The 15,135-nt window shown below is 34.4% G+C and overlaps 1 protein-coding gene across 2 annotated transcripts in view; it reads right to left on the bottom strand.

Moving 5' to 3' along the window:
* The window catches only part of SBF2 (SET binding factor 2), a 251,265-nt gene that overhangs the window by 127,476 nt on the left and 108,654 nt on the right, over positions 1 to 15,135 (bottom strand). For both annotated transcript variants that reach the window (XM_084288403.1, XM_084288404.1), the window contains exons 4-6: positions 8,380 to 8,493; positions 6,646 to 6,756; positions 4,726 to 4,831 (exon numbers count right to left, since the gene is read on the bottom strand). In XM_084288403.1, the coding sequence (XP_084144529.1) occupies positions 4,726 to 4,831; positions 6,646 to 6,756; positions 8,380 to 8,493 (331 nt within the window). The remainder of the gene's footprint in view (positions 1 to 4,725; positions 4,832 to 6,645; positions 6,757 to 8,379; positions 8,494 to 15,135) is intronic.

Below are 15,135 nucleotides of genomic sequence, written 5' to 3'. Positions count from 1 at the left end.
TAAAAATACCACTTCATTGTTATAGAACAAAAAGTAATATTGAATTGTACTATTTTTCATATTGGAAAAGCTTCTTAAAAACAGCTTATTAAATACAGGCACTTAAATATATAGTATGGGGTTTCTTTAACAGTAGTATTTACTTATGCTAGCTATCTTTTGTGAAGTTTGTACTTTGCTTAACATGAACTACTGCATTTTTCATCTCACTAAAAATCCATCAGTAATACAAGGCTGGACTGCATAAAACGTAAGTGTGCATCTTACTCCATGTGATCTGTGGTTCTGCTAAACAGCAAACACTACAGGAAATGTCGGTCCCTGCCACCCAATACATTTTGGAGCCCTCTCCCCTGCTGGCTGGCATTGTGGCACCAGTGCCACGCTAGTGGACAACATAGACATCTACCATCTCATTAATAGACAATGAGAAATAGTCAAGTATTTTAAAGACATGAACCATTTTGAAATGCAGTATTACGATCATTGTTTTTCCAGCTAATCCGTGTTGATGAAATAATTTTTAGGTGTAATGATCCAGCTACAGGCCTGGCTTTTGTCACATTATTCCCATATATTATTATTATTAATTTTTCCAATAAAAAAGAACATACGATTTAAAATGTCAAAGAGTGACATTCCTTATTATGAAGCTTAAAACAGTTGGGGATGTTTTTCCCACTTGTAGCTTAATGCTAAGTAAAAATAAAATTTCCAGATATGCTGCAAGCTTAGTAATATAGGGAGGATCATCCTCTGACACACTATCCTGCCAAGCAGAAAAAGCATGATGAGACTACTATTGCACAATATTTCTCAAAATAAATGTTGAAATTACTTTTGTATCTATTCATAGTGGTAAATTTTGTCTTGCTGCCCATCTTTCTCAAAGAAAGAGCTATTTTTAAAAAGGTGATTTAATCAGTTCACAAATGTTTTTCTAACTACTCCTCATTTTTCTATTAATAATTTAAATAGGATTAAATGACTTGTACCAGAAGAGAAATAACTGAACATATCGTTACTTGACAAACAGCCTAGTCAATATTTGTGTCCTGAACACAGGCACTTGATGGAATCACAGCTGTCACTAAACTACTGTCCAACACCCTGATGGACAACAGAAGTCAAATGCTTTTGCCCAGGTCAGTAGAGACAAACATGCATTTACATGTAGCTTGTTTCTTTGTTTGTTTTATTCCACAACCTTTGCATACAGATATAACTCTTTTCCAGTAAATCCAACCAGAAATTTCACATTAACAAACCTTAGTCTCTAGAGAAACATAACAATCCTTTCAAAGAGATACACCATCTACATGTGAAAGGAACTAGGGCTATTCAGTAAAGTGACATACACTAAGTGAGTGGAAACATTTTTTAATTTCTGTCCTTAGAAGATACAAGGTGAATCTTCTATTGTGCTATATTCTCAGATACTCAGACTCAAAAAACTCTGACATCAGCTGGGAACTAATGTTCCCACTCTACAGAATTCTAAAAGATTCTGTCCTCCACAAGACCATCAGAGAGGTTTCTCCTAAAAGATCTGAAAGTGTTGTAAATCAAAAAATGATGCCACAACAGAAAAGATGGGGTACTGGGATAATTTTTTTTCTTCCTCCTAGGAACTTGATTCATCTCCTCAGAGAAACAGGATGTAAGCCTGTAGATTCTCTGTGTGATGATGTGCCAGGTTTTATAATCACATAGTTTCCTCTATCTCTCTCTTCTTCAGGCCAAATGAAGTGTCTCTACCCAGTACTGTGAGTAATGAGCAAGCTTTCTTGCAATTTCTCCCTCTCTCTCCATCTCCTGCTGATTTTTATATCCTTCTTTCATATCCAGTATGTGCAGCATACTTGGAAAGGGTACCAGGTACATATATGCTTACTGACTCTTATACTCCTTACAAGCCACCATAAAGCAAGAAAGACTGGACCTCCAAAATTTAGTGCAACTTAGGATAAGAAAAGAAAGCAGTAAAAATATAGAAATCAGACTGTTTACAGCAAGTATGCTAATGGACAATGGGAAAAGAAGAGATGGTAGACAAAGAGTAAGTCAGAGGTGTAGACACATCCGTGTAGACATTTATTCATTAATAAAATGTCCTTAATAAAATTGACTTACATCCCATGTGTCTGAAAGCGATTTTCAATTCTCATATGAAAGTGTTGTTATTCAGTTTTATACATGAGTGGAATTTATAAAGCTCACTCTGCACGCAAGCTTACTAAGAATTCAAGAGGAAGAGATGGTCCTCTTGGTTTCCTCTTCCATATTTACATTCCCACTCTCCCTCCACACAGGTTCTCTCTATAAATCTGATGGATACAATGACTTTTCAGATTGCCTTTGTTGTTTGTCTCAGACCAATCCTGCGACATAAAACACAACCCAAGTTTGCCACACAATAGACAAGTGTCAGATGTTAGCTAATCTAAGCACTGGCTAAAAGTCTTGCTTTCTTTGACATTTTCAGAACTGTGAATTTACAGTAACCTTCAGTAGAATTGCCCAAAATATACTGCCTTAACTTAGGTACCTCATACCATACTTACAGAATAAGCACACCATACCACCTGACATACCATACAATACTTATGTTGCCTCATGCCATACTTTACATTTTCACAAAAGAGACAATGTTGTTGGGCCTTTCCACGTTTGAACCATGGCCTGTAGTATGTTCTGGGTAATATCAATGACATAATAACCCAAGTAAAACCTGACTGTGGTCAGGATAATTAGCATCTATAATACATTAGCTGCATTTTTTAATTTAAAACACTATCAAAAAAAATAATATTCCATTTGGGATAATATTCTTTTAGGAAGGATACAATTAAACATTACCAGTAGTAGGTGACATTGTACTTATTAGATCTGATACCGCTTCCTGTGACATAAGTTTTAATGGCTCTGTGATCTGAAATTTTCTGTTGCCTGGATTTTCTACTGCCAAACGACTAGGTCTTAAAACTAGCTGGAGTAGGAAACACAAGTTACCACTGTGTTGACAAGAATAATTTCTCCGTGGATGCTCAGCAAGAGTTATTACACAAAACTATCATTTCTCCAATATTTTTGAAGCATTCAAGAACATGGCTTCAAGAAATAAACACTTCTGTTTTTCTCTTTCATGTGGTGACCAGAGTGCAGCTAGTTTTCAAAATCCAATCACTTAGATGTATTTTCTGTGGCTTACAAAAATGCATACTTGCTGAGAATTTGGGCCATAGTCCCCCAGTCTCTTTCATGCCTAAGTAAGGTTTAAGATTTGAAAGCAGTCTCTTAAAGAAGAAAGATGATCTGGCTACATTGGAGTATTTTAAGTATCTACATTAAATTTGGTTCCCATTACAAAGGATCTGTTTACAATTGCTTACTGTACACTAAACTCTCTATTATGACTGACTGGGGAAAGCAGTAGGAGCTTACCAGCCCTTTTTCAAACAATATATACTAGACTTTGTCTTTAAAAATAGTAGTTCTACGAATGAGACTGGAAAAAGATTTTCACTGTTTTATTTCCCAGAAGGAAGGCAATTTCCTCAACGTGAGTCTAGCAACAAAATTTGCTACACAATTTATCTGCTTTAACTCCTAGTCCTCATCATGTTCTGAGACAGAACGATCATCAGCCTGAAAAAAAAAATCCTCTCCAGATAGCAGAAAGGATATTCTTTTGCCTTAATAAGAGAATGTTAATGGCTTGAATATTACCTCAGTATGTCATTTTCTGCAAACTATTTATTTAATTATTTAGCGATTCTTATTTCAGCTATCTTTCCAGCCAAATTTCACGCCAGGTTTTAATGCAAATTGTATCCTTAAGCACATTGTTTCTCTTTTTGTAGAATATATGAAAGAGAACTCTCTCTCTCTCTCCCCCCCACAGGATGCTTTTTCAAGTTCTCAGACTTCTCTTGCTTTTCTGCACTATTCTAGCTGGTAAACTGGTAAAACAGTTAGCATCTGTCCTTGTTTTCCATTTATGAGAAGAATGGTCAGCAACATATATTCTGAGGCCGCTTAAGACTAACCATGAGGCTCACAGATTCAAAGAAAAGACTATTGATTTTGCCCTTAACCCATTGCTCCCACAAGTTTGTGCTTCCAAGTCACTTCAGAAGCCCAGGAAAAGAAGACTAACACAGATTGTTAAAATTCAACGAGAGGCATGAGATTAGTGTTGAGGTACCCAGGTCATAGTTACATGAAGTTGTTCCTGTAATGAACAAGTAAGCATTCGCTGAGGATTGTGTTACATCTTCTTCATAAAAGATATGGAACAATAGATGATAACAGAATAACATGAATTCCGTGTAGTTACCAATATAACTATATACTATCTTTTATATGAGCTTTTCCAGTTACAATAGTTTATTAACCTGCTTGGTTCTGTCCAGTTCGTACGATAACCAAGGGGTGGGGAATCTTTTTCCATGAATGTCATTGTAACCGAAAAGCCTGCTCACAGAACATTTGCAGACAGCAGATAACATTGCAGATATTTTACCACAAGCAGGAAGTACAAAAAGTTTATAATAATGTCTGATTAGGGGGATAAAAGCGCTATTAGTCATTCTTTCATTCCCCCCAAAAAAATTAATATTTACCATGTAGCTTTCTTGGCGCATGATTTGAGCTGAATGAGAACAGAAAATAATTCACTCTGTAGTTTAATTTATTTTTTTTTCAAGTCAGGCCTAGACATACCCAGTTGCTGAAAGAGAAGAGCCACGCTGGTGCCTGTAACAGGAAGACTATCATGTAGAGGAGTCTGTATCAGTTGTCGGTCTCCAGCTCCCAAAGAAAACAATTTCTGTAGAAAGAATTTTTTTAATTGAGTATAAATTTATTTTATACAGAATAAATACACTGTTGTCATACAGATAAGTGATTCATTCTGCAAAAATTCCGTATACAGAATCTTAAAATCAGTACCAATAACTGAACTGACCAACGTAGATCTGAAACATCATTTGAGGACAATTGTATGTCTCTTTGTATGTATAGCCTGATAGTGCCATCCTTGCATGTCCATTGAATTAGACAGTCTTAATCTATGTGTCTCTTGAAGACCTGCAAGTTTGTTGACACAACCACTTTCCTTGGTAGCCTATTCCAATGCTGTGCAACCCTTCCAGTAAAGAAATTTCTCCTAATGTCCAACCTAAAAGTTTTGCAGTTGATCATTTCAGCATTGGACATATGAACAATCTTGGAGGTCCTCAAGGTCTTCTGGAGATAGACAACAAAAGAGTGTTCCTGTTCTAAGATACATAATTCAGATTTATCACTGTAAGCACAAAGCTTAAGAAAGAAAACAGAAAAACTGATTTTCTGGTTAAAATGAAACTTTGAAAGTAAGAAATTAAAGCTACAAGTGAAATACCATTTCATCTGAAGAAAGAAAGCAGAAGGCAGAATAGCCAGAGGAGCATGCACTTTCCCTCCCTCTTCCAGCAGTTGGAAAAGACACTGTTGAAAGCCCCGTTTATGGATGGGGCTATAGGAGAACAGGATAGAAGGAAGAGCTAGAAATTCAAGTGGACCACCAGAATGTGTAATTTGAGGTTCAAATACCACTGAAAATGGGGACTCCTGACAAGACACAATCTAATTACTTCCCTTCAAAACTGAAACTTGGGATGCAAAACAACAGAGACATGGTTTCCTGGAGAGCATTCAAGTAGATCTTGATTAAGCTAAGAGGAGATTTTGCCTCTTTTCGAGCTAAGAGAAATACCAAAGTAAACAGGGCTATGGGTTAAAAAAAAAAAAAAAAAAAAAAAAAAAAGAATTTGTGATTTGTAGGATTTCAAGAATACATAGGTTGGGTATAAAGTGTGAGAAAATGCGTATGAAATCTATCCTCAAATATTGCCAGCTGCATTCTTGATTTCCAGGTATGTTTCATGATAAGGACTACAATTTCCTAGTAATGCTACAGCATAATGTAAGGACCAAGCAAATAAGACCCAACGGAAACCTAAAAATACATAGGAATAATTTGTTTAAAGTAAATCAACAAACAAACCTGACTATTTGCTCGCAGAAAGAAGTGTATTTACTGACAAACTTTTTTCTTATTTTTGAATGTATGGGTTACTAGGAATATTTAACTAATTGTGAAAAAAAAACATGTCCAAGTAATTTTTTAATTTTTTTTTTTTTAAGCATTTCCCAAAGGAAAGTCGATTGGAATCCTGAACTGCAACATGGAAAAGACACACGTAAATGAACTAAAGGAAAGGACATGAAAAAAATTGCAAAGGAAAAAAAAAAATAAAAATCCATAGCAAGCACAAATACTCCTGAACACACATTATTATTAAAAACTAAACTTACATGAACTGCTTGATTTGTTACTGTGCCTTGTAAAAAGCCAACTCAGTGACAAAATTAACCCTTTGACCCTATCCTGGAATGGAATTTTTGCTGTCTTTAGAAGACAGGCCACAGGGAAAGCACTCACAGGCCACAGGGAAAGCACTCAGCTGAACTATGATCTTTTTTCAACAAAAATATTTAAAGAATTTATTTTTTGTTTTCTTCATAAATTAAATTAACTGGAAAAATACCCCCCCACACCTTTTTTTTTTTTTTTTTTTCTTTTCTTTTTTTTCCATTTACCTGAGACCCTCCAGAAGCAGGGACAAGGCATGAACAAAGATTTGCAATCAGAGTCTCCAGTGACACATTCAGGCTGTCCACATACACAGTATAGATCAGTCCCAGGCATGCCTAGAAAGACACAAAAAATATGTTAGCCTGCTATGCAGGAAGGGCACACATCAGATTAGTTAAAGATATATGTATATAATTTTTTTAAAAAGTGTCTTAATAGATAATGTAGAGAAGTACATTCCAATCTAAGACAAAGTTGCTATCAAAGCAACCGCTCATTAAAAAAATTAACTTGGCTACTTAAAAGTGATGTATGTGTTGGCAGGTGCAGATATCCTCTTTTGTAAAGGAAATTCATTATTTAATTGAGTTTGTTCAATTATATAAAAAGTGCTTTACTACTAATTACTTTTAAGAATGATAAAATCATAGTTTTGTCTGCACTTTGAGCTCTCTGGACCTAAACCTGACTGGTTTCCAGAGTAAAACACTGATGCGCTAACGAGCTAGCATCAAGAATCAACAATTCTGTACATTGTTTAACTTGCATTCTTTATTTTATTGTTTCGATACAAACATATTTTTAGAATGAACAGCATATTAACATTTCAGTATTTGCTTTGCATGGATTCAGTTTTGATTGAGAAATCACGGTACAGCTTTATCATTTTAATTTAATGTAAGATAATTTAACTTTTTGTTCCAAAAAGCCTTTGAATAAAAGGAAATAACTATGTCCCACAACATCCTCTTGGTGCCTTTTAACTGCTACAATTTTGGTAATTCCGTAAATATCTTAGGAATTCTCTTCTTAGACATAATTCCAACAGTACCCTTTCATATAACACATAGTTAAGCTGAGAAACTCCTTGCCATGGGATGTTGTAAAATCAAGAGTTAAGAAATTGGACAAATTATATGAAAACCCATACAATTGACACCTCTGGTTCAGGATGTCATTAAACTGTAATTCACACAGGACTAGGAAAGTATTTTGTGGAATTATTTCTACAGCCTACCATTTTTTTTTACACGTTTGGCACTGCATTTGCTAAGCAATACTAGCAGACAAAATACTGAGTTATGTGGATTGTTAGTCTGAGTTGGTACAATCATTCTTCATGTTCAGTGACAACTTACTGTTGAATGATTTTCCTCCCTTGATCTGTAAACTGAAGTATATTTCCTTCTGTTAATATATATTAGCTTAATAAAAATTTAAGCTCTTAATTTCTCCCATAAACTGTATCTCATCAGCTGAAAGCTATCCAAGATCCTGAATCTCCGTTATGAATCTTAATTCTATCTGGAAGAAGCTCTGACATGTTTACCTTATAAATGAAAGAAAACTAGGATTCCACTATTGACTTATCACTATATATTTAATCAATTATCATTAATGTGTTGTTTTTACTTAAGTTAATTTTTGTCTTAATAATTTACTTCAATATATAGTAATCCGAGCCCAGAAAAATCTCTATTTTGTCTTCTACATAGATTTAAGAGTACTTGGAGTGTTTAAAAAAAAAAAAAAAAAAAAAAAAGCACTGCTTTAACCTGTAGGGGCTATTTACTATCATAAACATTGAATTTTATCTAGTTCAATCTAAGCTCTGCTTTTGCTGTTAAATTCCCAAATCAGTCCTGAGATGCTTTAAATCAGAGTACTGTGACTGCTATTCATTAAAAACAGATTTGTCTGCTGACAGAGATTATAAATAGCAATGGTAAATTCTTTACCCTGAAAATTTCTGGATAATCTAGTCTGGACACCAACACCAAACTTTTAGGAGCAAATACTTCAGCAGGCGGAATTAAACCAGACTCCTCTTCACCTTCGTTTTCTTTTGTTCCCTTGAAAACAGAAACATTTCAATTAATAAGCCATCTCTAGGTAAAATTTTAGCATTCTTATAAGTCTACATTTCTCAGGATTTCAAATAGACTTAACCAGAAAAGAAGTGTATGCCTTGTTTGAAACTAGTAATGAAGTCAACTAAGAGGAGATCATTCCAATGGTTACCTGAACTTTCTAAAACCTTCTAGATGTAGTTAAACCTGCTGAAACTCATCTATAAAGCCATGCACTGGTGTAAATAAAGTTTACAGACAAAGAGTTTTGAGACAAAGAATACAGATATGTATATCTGGATCTACATAGTCATCTCCAGCCTGATCCAACAAATTTGGAATTTCTTCACAAGAAAAGTAGTTCAAATTTCTCAATAAATTTCTCAATTTCTCAAACTTAAGAACCACTATGTTTCCGGTTAGAAAAAAACAGAATGGCACAATGCAGATAAACTTGCAGTTGTTCATGGTATTGTGCAACTTACTATAACCTCCTTGCCAGCACTTATTTTTCAGTCACAAATACTTTATTATTAACTCCTAGCCAAAACGAAAGATGTCACTAATTATTCTAATTTCTGAAATTCCTCACATTCTTTGACAAATTCATTAACTGAGTTTCAAATGACAGACAGTATGCTCGTTCCAATTTTTGCATGTAATTCTCTCCACTCCTACACCACCCACCAAATTTCCAAGTGTATTATTTGTTCCTCCAAACGAGCATTCTTTTAAGCAAAAATCACTGTCCTATCTTAATTGGGAACACGAGAAAAATGACTTCCCTTTCCATCTGACAACATGAAATATCGGCCTTCTATTTCTATCATGTTCCTGGTCAGCACTTTAGTTTATTAAAAATAAACAAATAAATAAATAAATCCAACTTTGCTTTTCTACTAAAAGAAAGAAACCTGATAAAATTGTCTGAAATGCCAGGAATGCTGTGAATGAACTTTATTTTACTACCTCAATTCAGAATGTATGGTATCTTTAAGCAAATGAATGTATCCAATTAGAAATTGGAAAAAAAATATAACTACTTTGAATGACTTTATAAATGATTCAATTATGAAAAACATTCAGTTACTATAAGCCAAAATACAGAGCTCCTGTTGCTAACTCTCTTTTGTCTTGACCCTTGCTCCTTCTGAACAGAAGAAATTCAGGCTCTGACATGCATACCTGAAGTGATGAGCAGTTTATTTCATATTTATAATTTCAGATAATTACAGGTAGCATTCTGATCATTAGCCACACTTCAAATAACCTTTATTATACTTACTTGAGTTTGGTGTTCCAAAATGGAGTATCAGTTATGTGAAGTTAAATGTCATAAACAACTGGTAAAAAACACTGCACAAAGTTGCGACACTTAGGTACAGAATTCTTTCCTTGCCCATTCTTTAATAAAATTGCATAAAAACAAAGCAAATAACCAAATTGTTTAATCATGCAAAGATCCCTTATTCTCAACATGACACAGCAGGATGAAAAATAAGTAAAGACATTGGACAGAAAGATTCCAGAAATAGAAAGCAACAGTCACATAACAAAGATTCAGTATAGAAGGGAAACTAGCACACCTACTGATTTGGGGGGAATAAAAAACAAACAAACAAAAAATGATTTTTCACAGTGTCACACAGACTAATATGTAGCTAGTAAAAAACAGAATTGTGCCTCTTGGAAGCTGCTGAACAGCTCTCAAGTTCTGTGTCAAACATACAAATGCACACAAATACTTGTATTTTAAAAGTAAGATTCACACGAACATGCGCAAACACACATACCTTAGTGGTATATAGACCTGAAAGACTGTAACTTTTTGTATTTATATCAGAGGGGAGACAAACGGTATAATATATTTAGGTGCTTTTTAATACACAAAGTAAACAAGATTATGGGGTTCCTGTAAAACTGCCTGGGGTTCCTCAGGACACTGAAGTTAGGTGGTATTCACTTAGTCTATAGTCTCTCAAGATATCAAGAATTGTATAGTGATGCTTATGCGTTAGGAGTCCAACAAAAGGCTCACATATGGCTTAGTATCCTATCTTGAATGACACAGGCACCCCTGAAAAAGAGCAAGCCTCCAGCAACCACCATATACCACTAAACATAAAAAAAACCTTCAACTGTTCTAAAGAACAATTATAAATTCTAGGCATAAAAGTAGCAGGTTCTGGCTAGCCAACAAATTTTGGACAATGACAACATTGGGAAAAATGAATTAAAATTTATTCAACATTTCCATTCAACATGGAAGCTTCTCTAGATGAAAGCAGTACTAAGATAATGAAAACTCAGGATCCATAGACAGGGAAGAGAAAGGTCATCTTCATCAAATCCACTCAACCTCATATCAAGTCCTGTGTTAATTCATAACTAAATACAACTTAAAATTTTAAGTGCACAATAGCAGCACAGTATTAAACTGATAAACCATTTACACTATTAAAACAATTTCTCTTACTTCAAGATCTACAGGCAAATGTACCAACGTGACTACAGCCATATTCCTTCCTGAGCTAAGTGTTCTGACAGGCAGGCAGGCACATTAGTGGAAGTCAGGAGACTAAGCAGATAATCATGGCAAACACATGACTTCTAACCTACTTTGAAGCTAAGTATTAACAGCATATGCATTCTCTAGCAATGCTAAATACGAAGTGGTAAAACCACAAACTCAATTCTTTCTAGTTGTACTTCTCTTCAGACACATGCACATTTCACCTTTTTAAATTTCCTTTCTCATCTAAGGAAAAAATATTCTCTAAACAGAATGAACAATATGAAGTTTTATTCTTAATAGATTTTTTACATATAGCATTCAGTTTGCAAATAAATTAAGAATAACTGAATGTTAAAGAAAACCTTTCTAAGCATTCATAAATTAAAAGATAAAATTAAATGGTTTCAATAAGAAATGGGATAATGCTGTTACTATTTTTTAAAAACAAATCTAGTTAATAACCACAGTTTTCCTTTTGCACTTGTACTGGTTGGAAGAAGATGATAATTGTATTTGGCATACTGCTATGAGGCTTCCCAACATCTTTCATCTATGTTGTTGGCAAGTAGTTTTTCATATTATGGTAGAGCATATTCAGAATTTTCTTAATTTTAATTATATTTTCAAACAGATTCCTTTTTTCCCCTCCCTTCCTACCTTTACATATAGACAGACTTTGAAAACAGGTAAGATGAGGGAAAAATACCACTGGGTAGAAAAACAGTATTCCAGATGTTTAAAGATCCATTTAGTTCAAAAAGTGATATATATTTAAAATCTAATTCAGAATCATCTGTGACTTTAGAACAGAAAAAAATACATGTTTTGTGTTGTGTTTAATGACTTAAGGTCTTAAAAAAAAAAGACTGTCAGGCCAAGGAATAGGTAACAGACTGACATAACTGTATTAATGAAAGGAACTGCATGATAATGTACAATCATACAAGTTTTCACAATATTTGGTCACCTGTAATTATAATTTGATTGAAGTTTATTTGATTGAAGTTTAATTGAGTTTGATTGAAGCTCATCAGGATCTTGTCCCCTGCCTGCCAATGCCAGAATCCTCTTTGCTTCCATATCTTGACTTGGCTTCTAAATTAAGTTACACAGGGAATCTGCAAACTATGGCTGACTCAAGTCCATCAAGCAGTTGGTCCAGAAAAACACACCAGATAATACTGAGATTCTTAATATGTTCATCCAAGCTAACAGAAACCATCTTTGTATAAATCTTTGTTCCTTGTTCACATATTTTTATTGTGACAGTCTTGGCATCTGACACATGGAAGGTATATAGGAGTCTTTTTCTCGTTTTAAAGGCTGCCTTTTTCCTTCTAGACTCCACTGTATCCTTTGGATAAACGGATACATCGGCACTGCCAAACTGCTAACTTTAGGCATTTTTCAGACTAATTTTAAGTTGTCATATGGCAAACTGTTGGGAAGGTATAGACAACAGCACAACAATGAACGTTAATACTTATCTCCCATGAGATCAAAAACATTAAAAAAATCAAGATGATGACCAATTCTAAAACTACAGAGATTTATATCTTTAACATTTTTAAATACAATGAAATAGGCATGTACATGTATATGTTATTGTGTATGCAAGTAGAACACAATTGAGGATGTATCAATTTAAATCGAAACAGAAAAATCCGATCTGGTTCTACAGCATGCTGCTTAATTCATTTACCCATGGTTTAGTTTTCTTTGTTTGTTTGTTTCCTTTTTCTTTTCCTTTTTACCAATAAATAATACAATACATAAAAACATAACGAACTCTCAGAAAACAGTGAACGTTCTTTTGAAGCTACGATGCAATTTCATTTTGCTCAACTTGTTTGCCACTGTTGTATGGCAAACTGTTCAGAGACTGACCAAGAAACTGTGTGGCCTGTACGTTTACAGTAAACCAATACATTCTTAAATTTCCATGAGTTTTAATGAATGTACACACCCACACCTAAACTCAAAAATTCATGTCAACTTCTGGCAACACACAGTAGTGAGTTTTTAGGTTCTTACTTAAGTGAGAATACGGAGCTAGAGAGAGCACGAATGCATATATTCCAACTGTTTTCCTTTCTTCTCGTATCATGTGAAATGGACATTTAACATGTTTGTGTCCCAAACAGATGTGTTTGAGGTACACTGGAATGTACAATAACCAGATACAGAACTAACAGAATCACTTTACAGTTCATGAACTTTGTCAATAAAAGTAGCCAAATTAATAAAATGTATTTGTGCAAGCATTTAAAAAAATATATTTCCCCAAAACAATTCGAGTTCAGATGGCAAAAAGAAAAACAAAACAAAACAAAACAACAACAATCAGTATTAATCGCCTGATAGCTAATAGCTTAGAAAAATTAACTGTGATCAGCATTGTTAATCATTACTCTGCTATTTATTTGTTTGCTCGCTTGTTTTCTGAGAACTATTTGTTCTTCAGTTCAGCCAAGGGTTGTATATGGCATTAAGCCCAAACTAGACAAATTCAGTCTAATTATTCAAGTATTTCTAATACAGGAGGTAACTGACAACTGGAGTTACCTGCCAACAGATCAGGCACAATGTCCCAAATCCACAGTCTAGAAAACGGTTTAATACAATTTTAATAGACGTAAATAAAATCAAATACTTGTGGGCTTGATACACATTATTAAATAAGGTATTACTTTGCTTTAAATTAAACTATCAATAACAGCGTCTTTTTGCTTTAATAAAACCTCCACAGCTATGGAAAAGTGTAAAACCAACTGGGCACAATGTAACATATGCACAATGTAACAGTTCAACACTGCCTCCTGTTCCTTCAGCATACTGTGTGCACTACTTGGCAAACCTGAAGCAAGAACGAAGGTGAACATCAAATAATCCCACTACATTTTCTATCCTACGCATTTTGCTTGCTTTAGATCACAAATATATATTCACAGTTGAAAATTATGAGTTTCAGATGACATCTTGTGAAGGCCAAGAATAGTGTAATTGTTTAGTTTCCACGTTTAGCATCAAAGCGACATCAGAGACATTTCACTGGAGCTTCTTAGTGTGCTCGCTTGCCAAAGCAGCAGCACTCACACTGCATGAAACATGACAAGAGCTGAACCAATCAAACCGAGTGCAGAACTGTTAAAAAGTCCTTTGGATCAAGTTCTTTACTTACTGCTTAGTTTTACTCTTTATATACTTCTGACTCCTGAACCCGATAGCCTCACATGAAAACCGGAAACCTCAACATCTGACCAAAAACCACAACAGCAAACGCAAAGTAAATGAGTTGCTTACAGTTAGTCTTAAGGGACAACAATAAAAACAGTAACAACCAGGAAATCAGCATGCCAACTGAAATACGCTCAAACAAGTGGAGGTAGCTCTTCACACAACAGTTACTTATGAAACTCTTATGCTACAAAACAGTGCAAGTAACAGAAATGCACAGGGACCATGAGAGGATTGGACACATTCATGAAATTCATAGCGATTACTAAATATGCAGCAGGCATTTGTGGCTCAGCTGCTCCACAGACTGCAGAGGGAGCACCCATGGTATCACCACACGTCATGGTCCTCTGCTCCTCCCTTGACATTTACTCCTATCCACCTTCAGAGACAAAATACTTTTTTTTTTTTTTTTCTCTACAAAATGTTTTCTTTCTGTCCCCAAATTATAGTTTATTTTCTTTCTTTAAAGAAAATTTTACATTTAGAGTAACATATTTGAATGTATCTTACTTTATGATAGAGGTTCACAATATTACTCAGAGATTATAAAGCAATATAATAGTATGCTAGAAAAGTTATATTCAGTGTTCCGTGTATGTTATGTAATAGCTTTAAGAACATATTTAATTAATTTAAGAACATAATAATTCTCTATTAATATCCAAATCACAAACACACAAAATACTAATGCAGGGTTAAGCCTAAATTAGAGTTTATTAAATATAGGGGGAAAAAAAAAAAATCAATTAGGTGAATACTGACCTGTTTCTGATTCCCATCCTTCTTCTGGAGAACAAAATTTTACAAATGAAAAAGTGTATACAATTCTAAAACCTAAACTGACTTAATTTCAGGCTTGATCTCATTTATGGGGAATAGAGAAGAAAAGT

Source organism: Netta rufina (genome assembly GCF_964035555.1).
Source record: "Netta rufina genome assembly, chromosome: 5".
NCBI lineage: Eukaryota > Metazoa > Chordata > Aves > Anseriformes > Anatidae > Netta > Netta rufina.
This window is presented reverse-complemented; position numbering and strand designations above follow the sequence as displayed.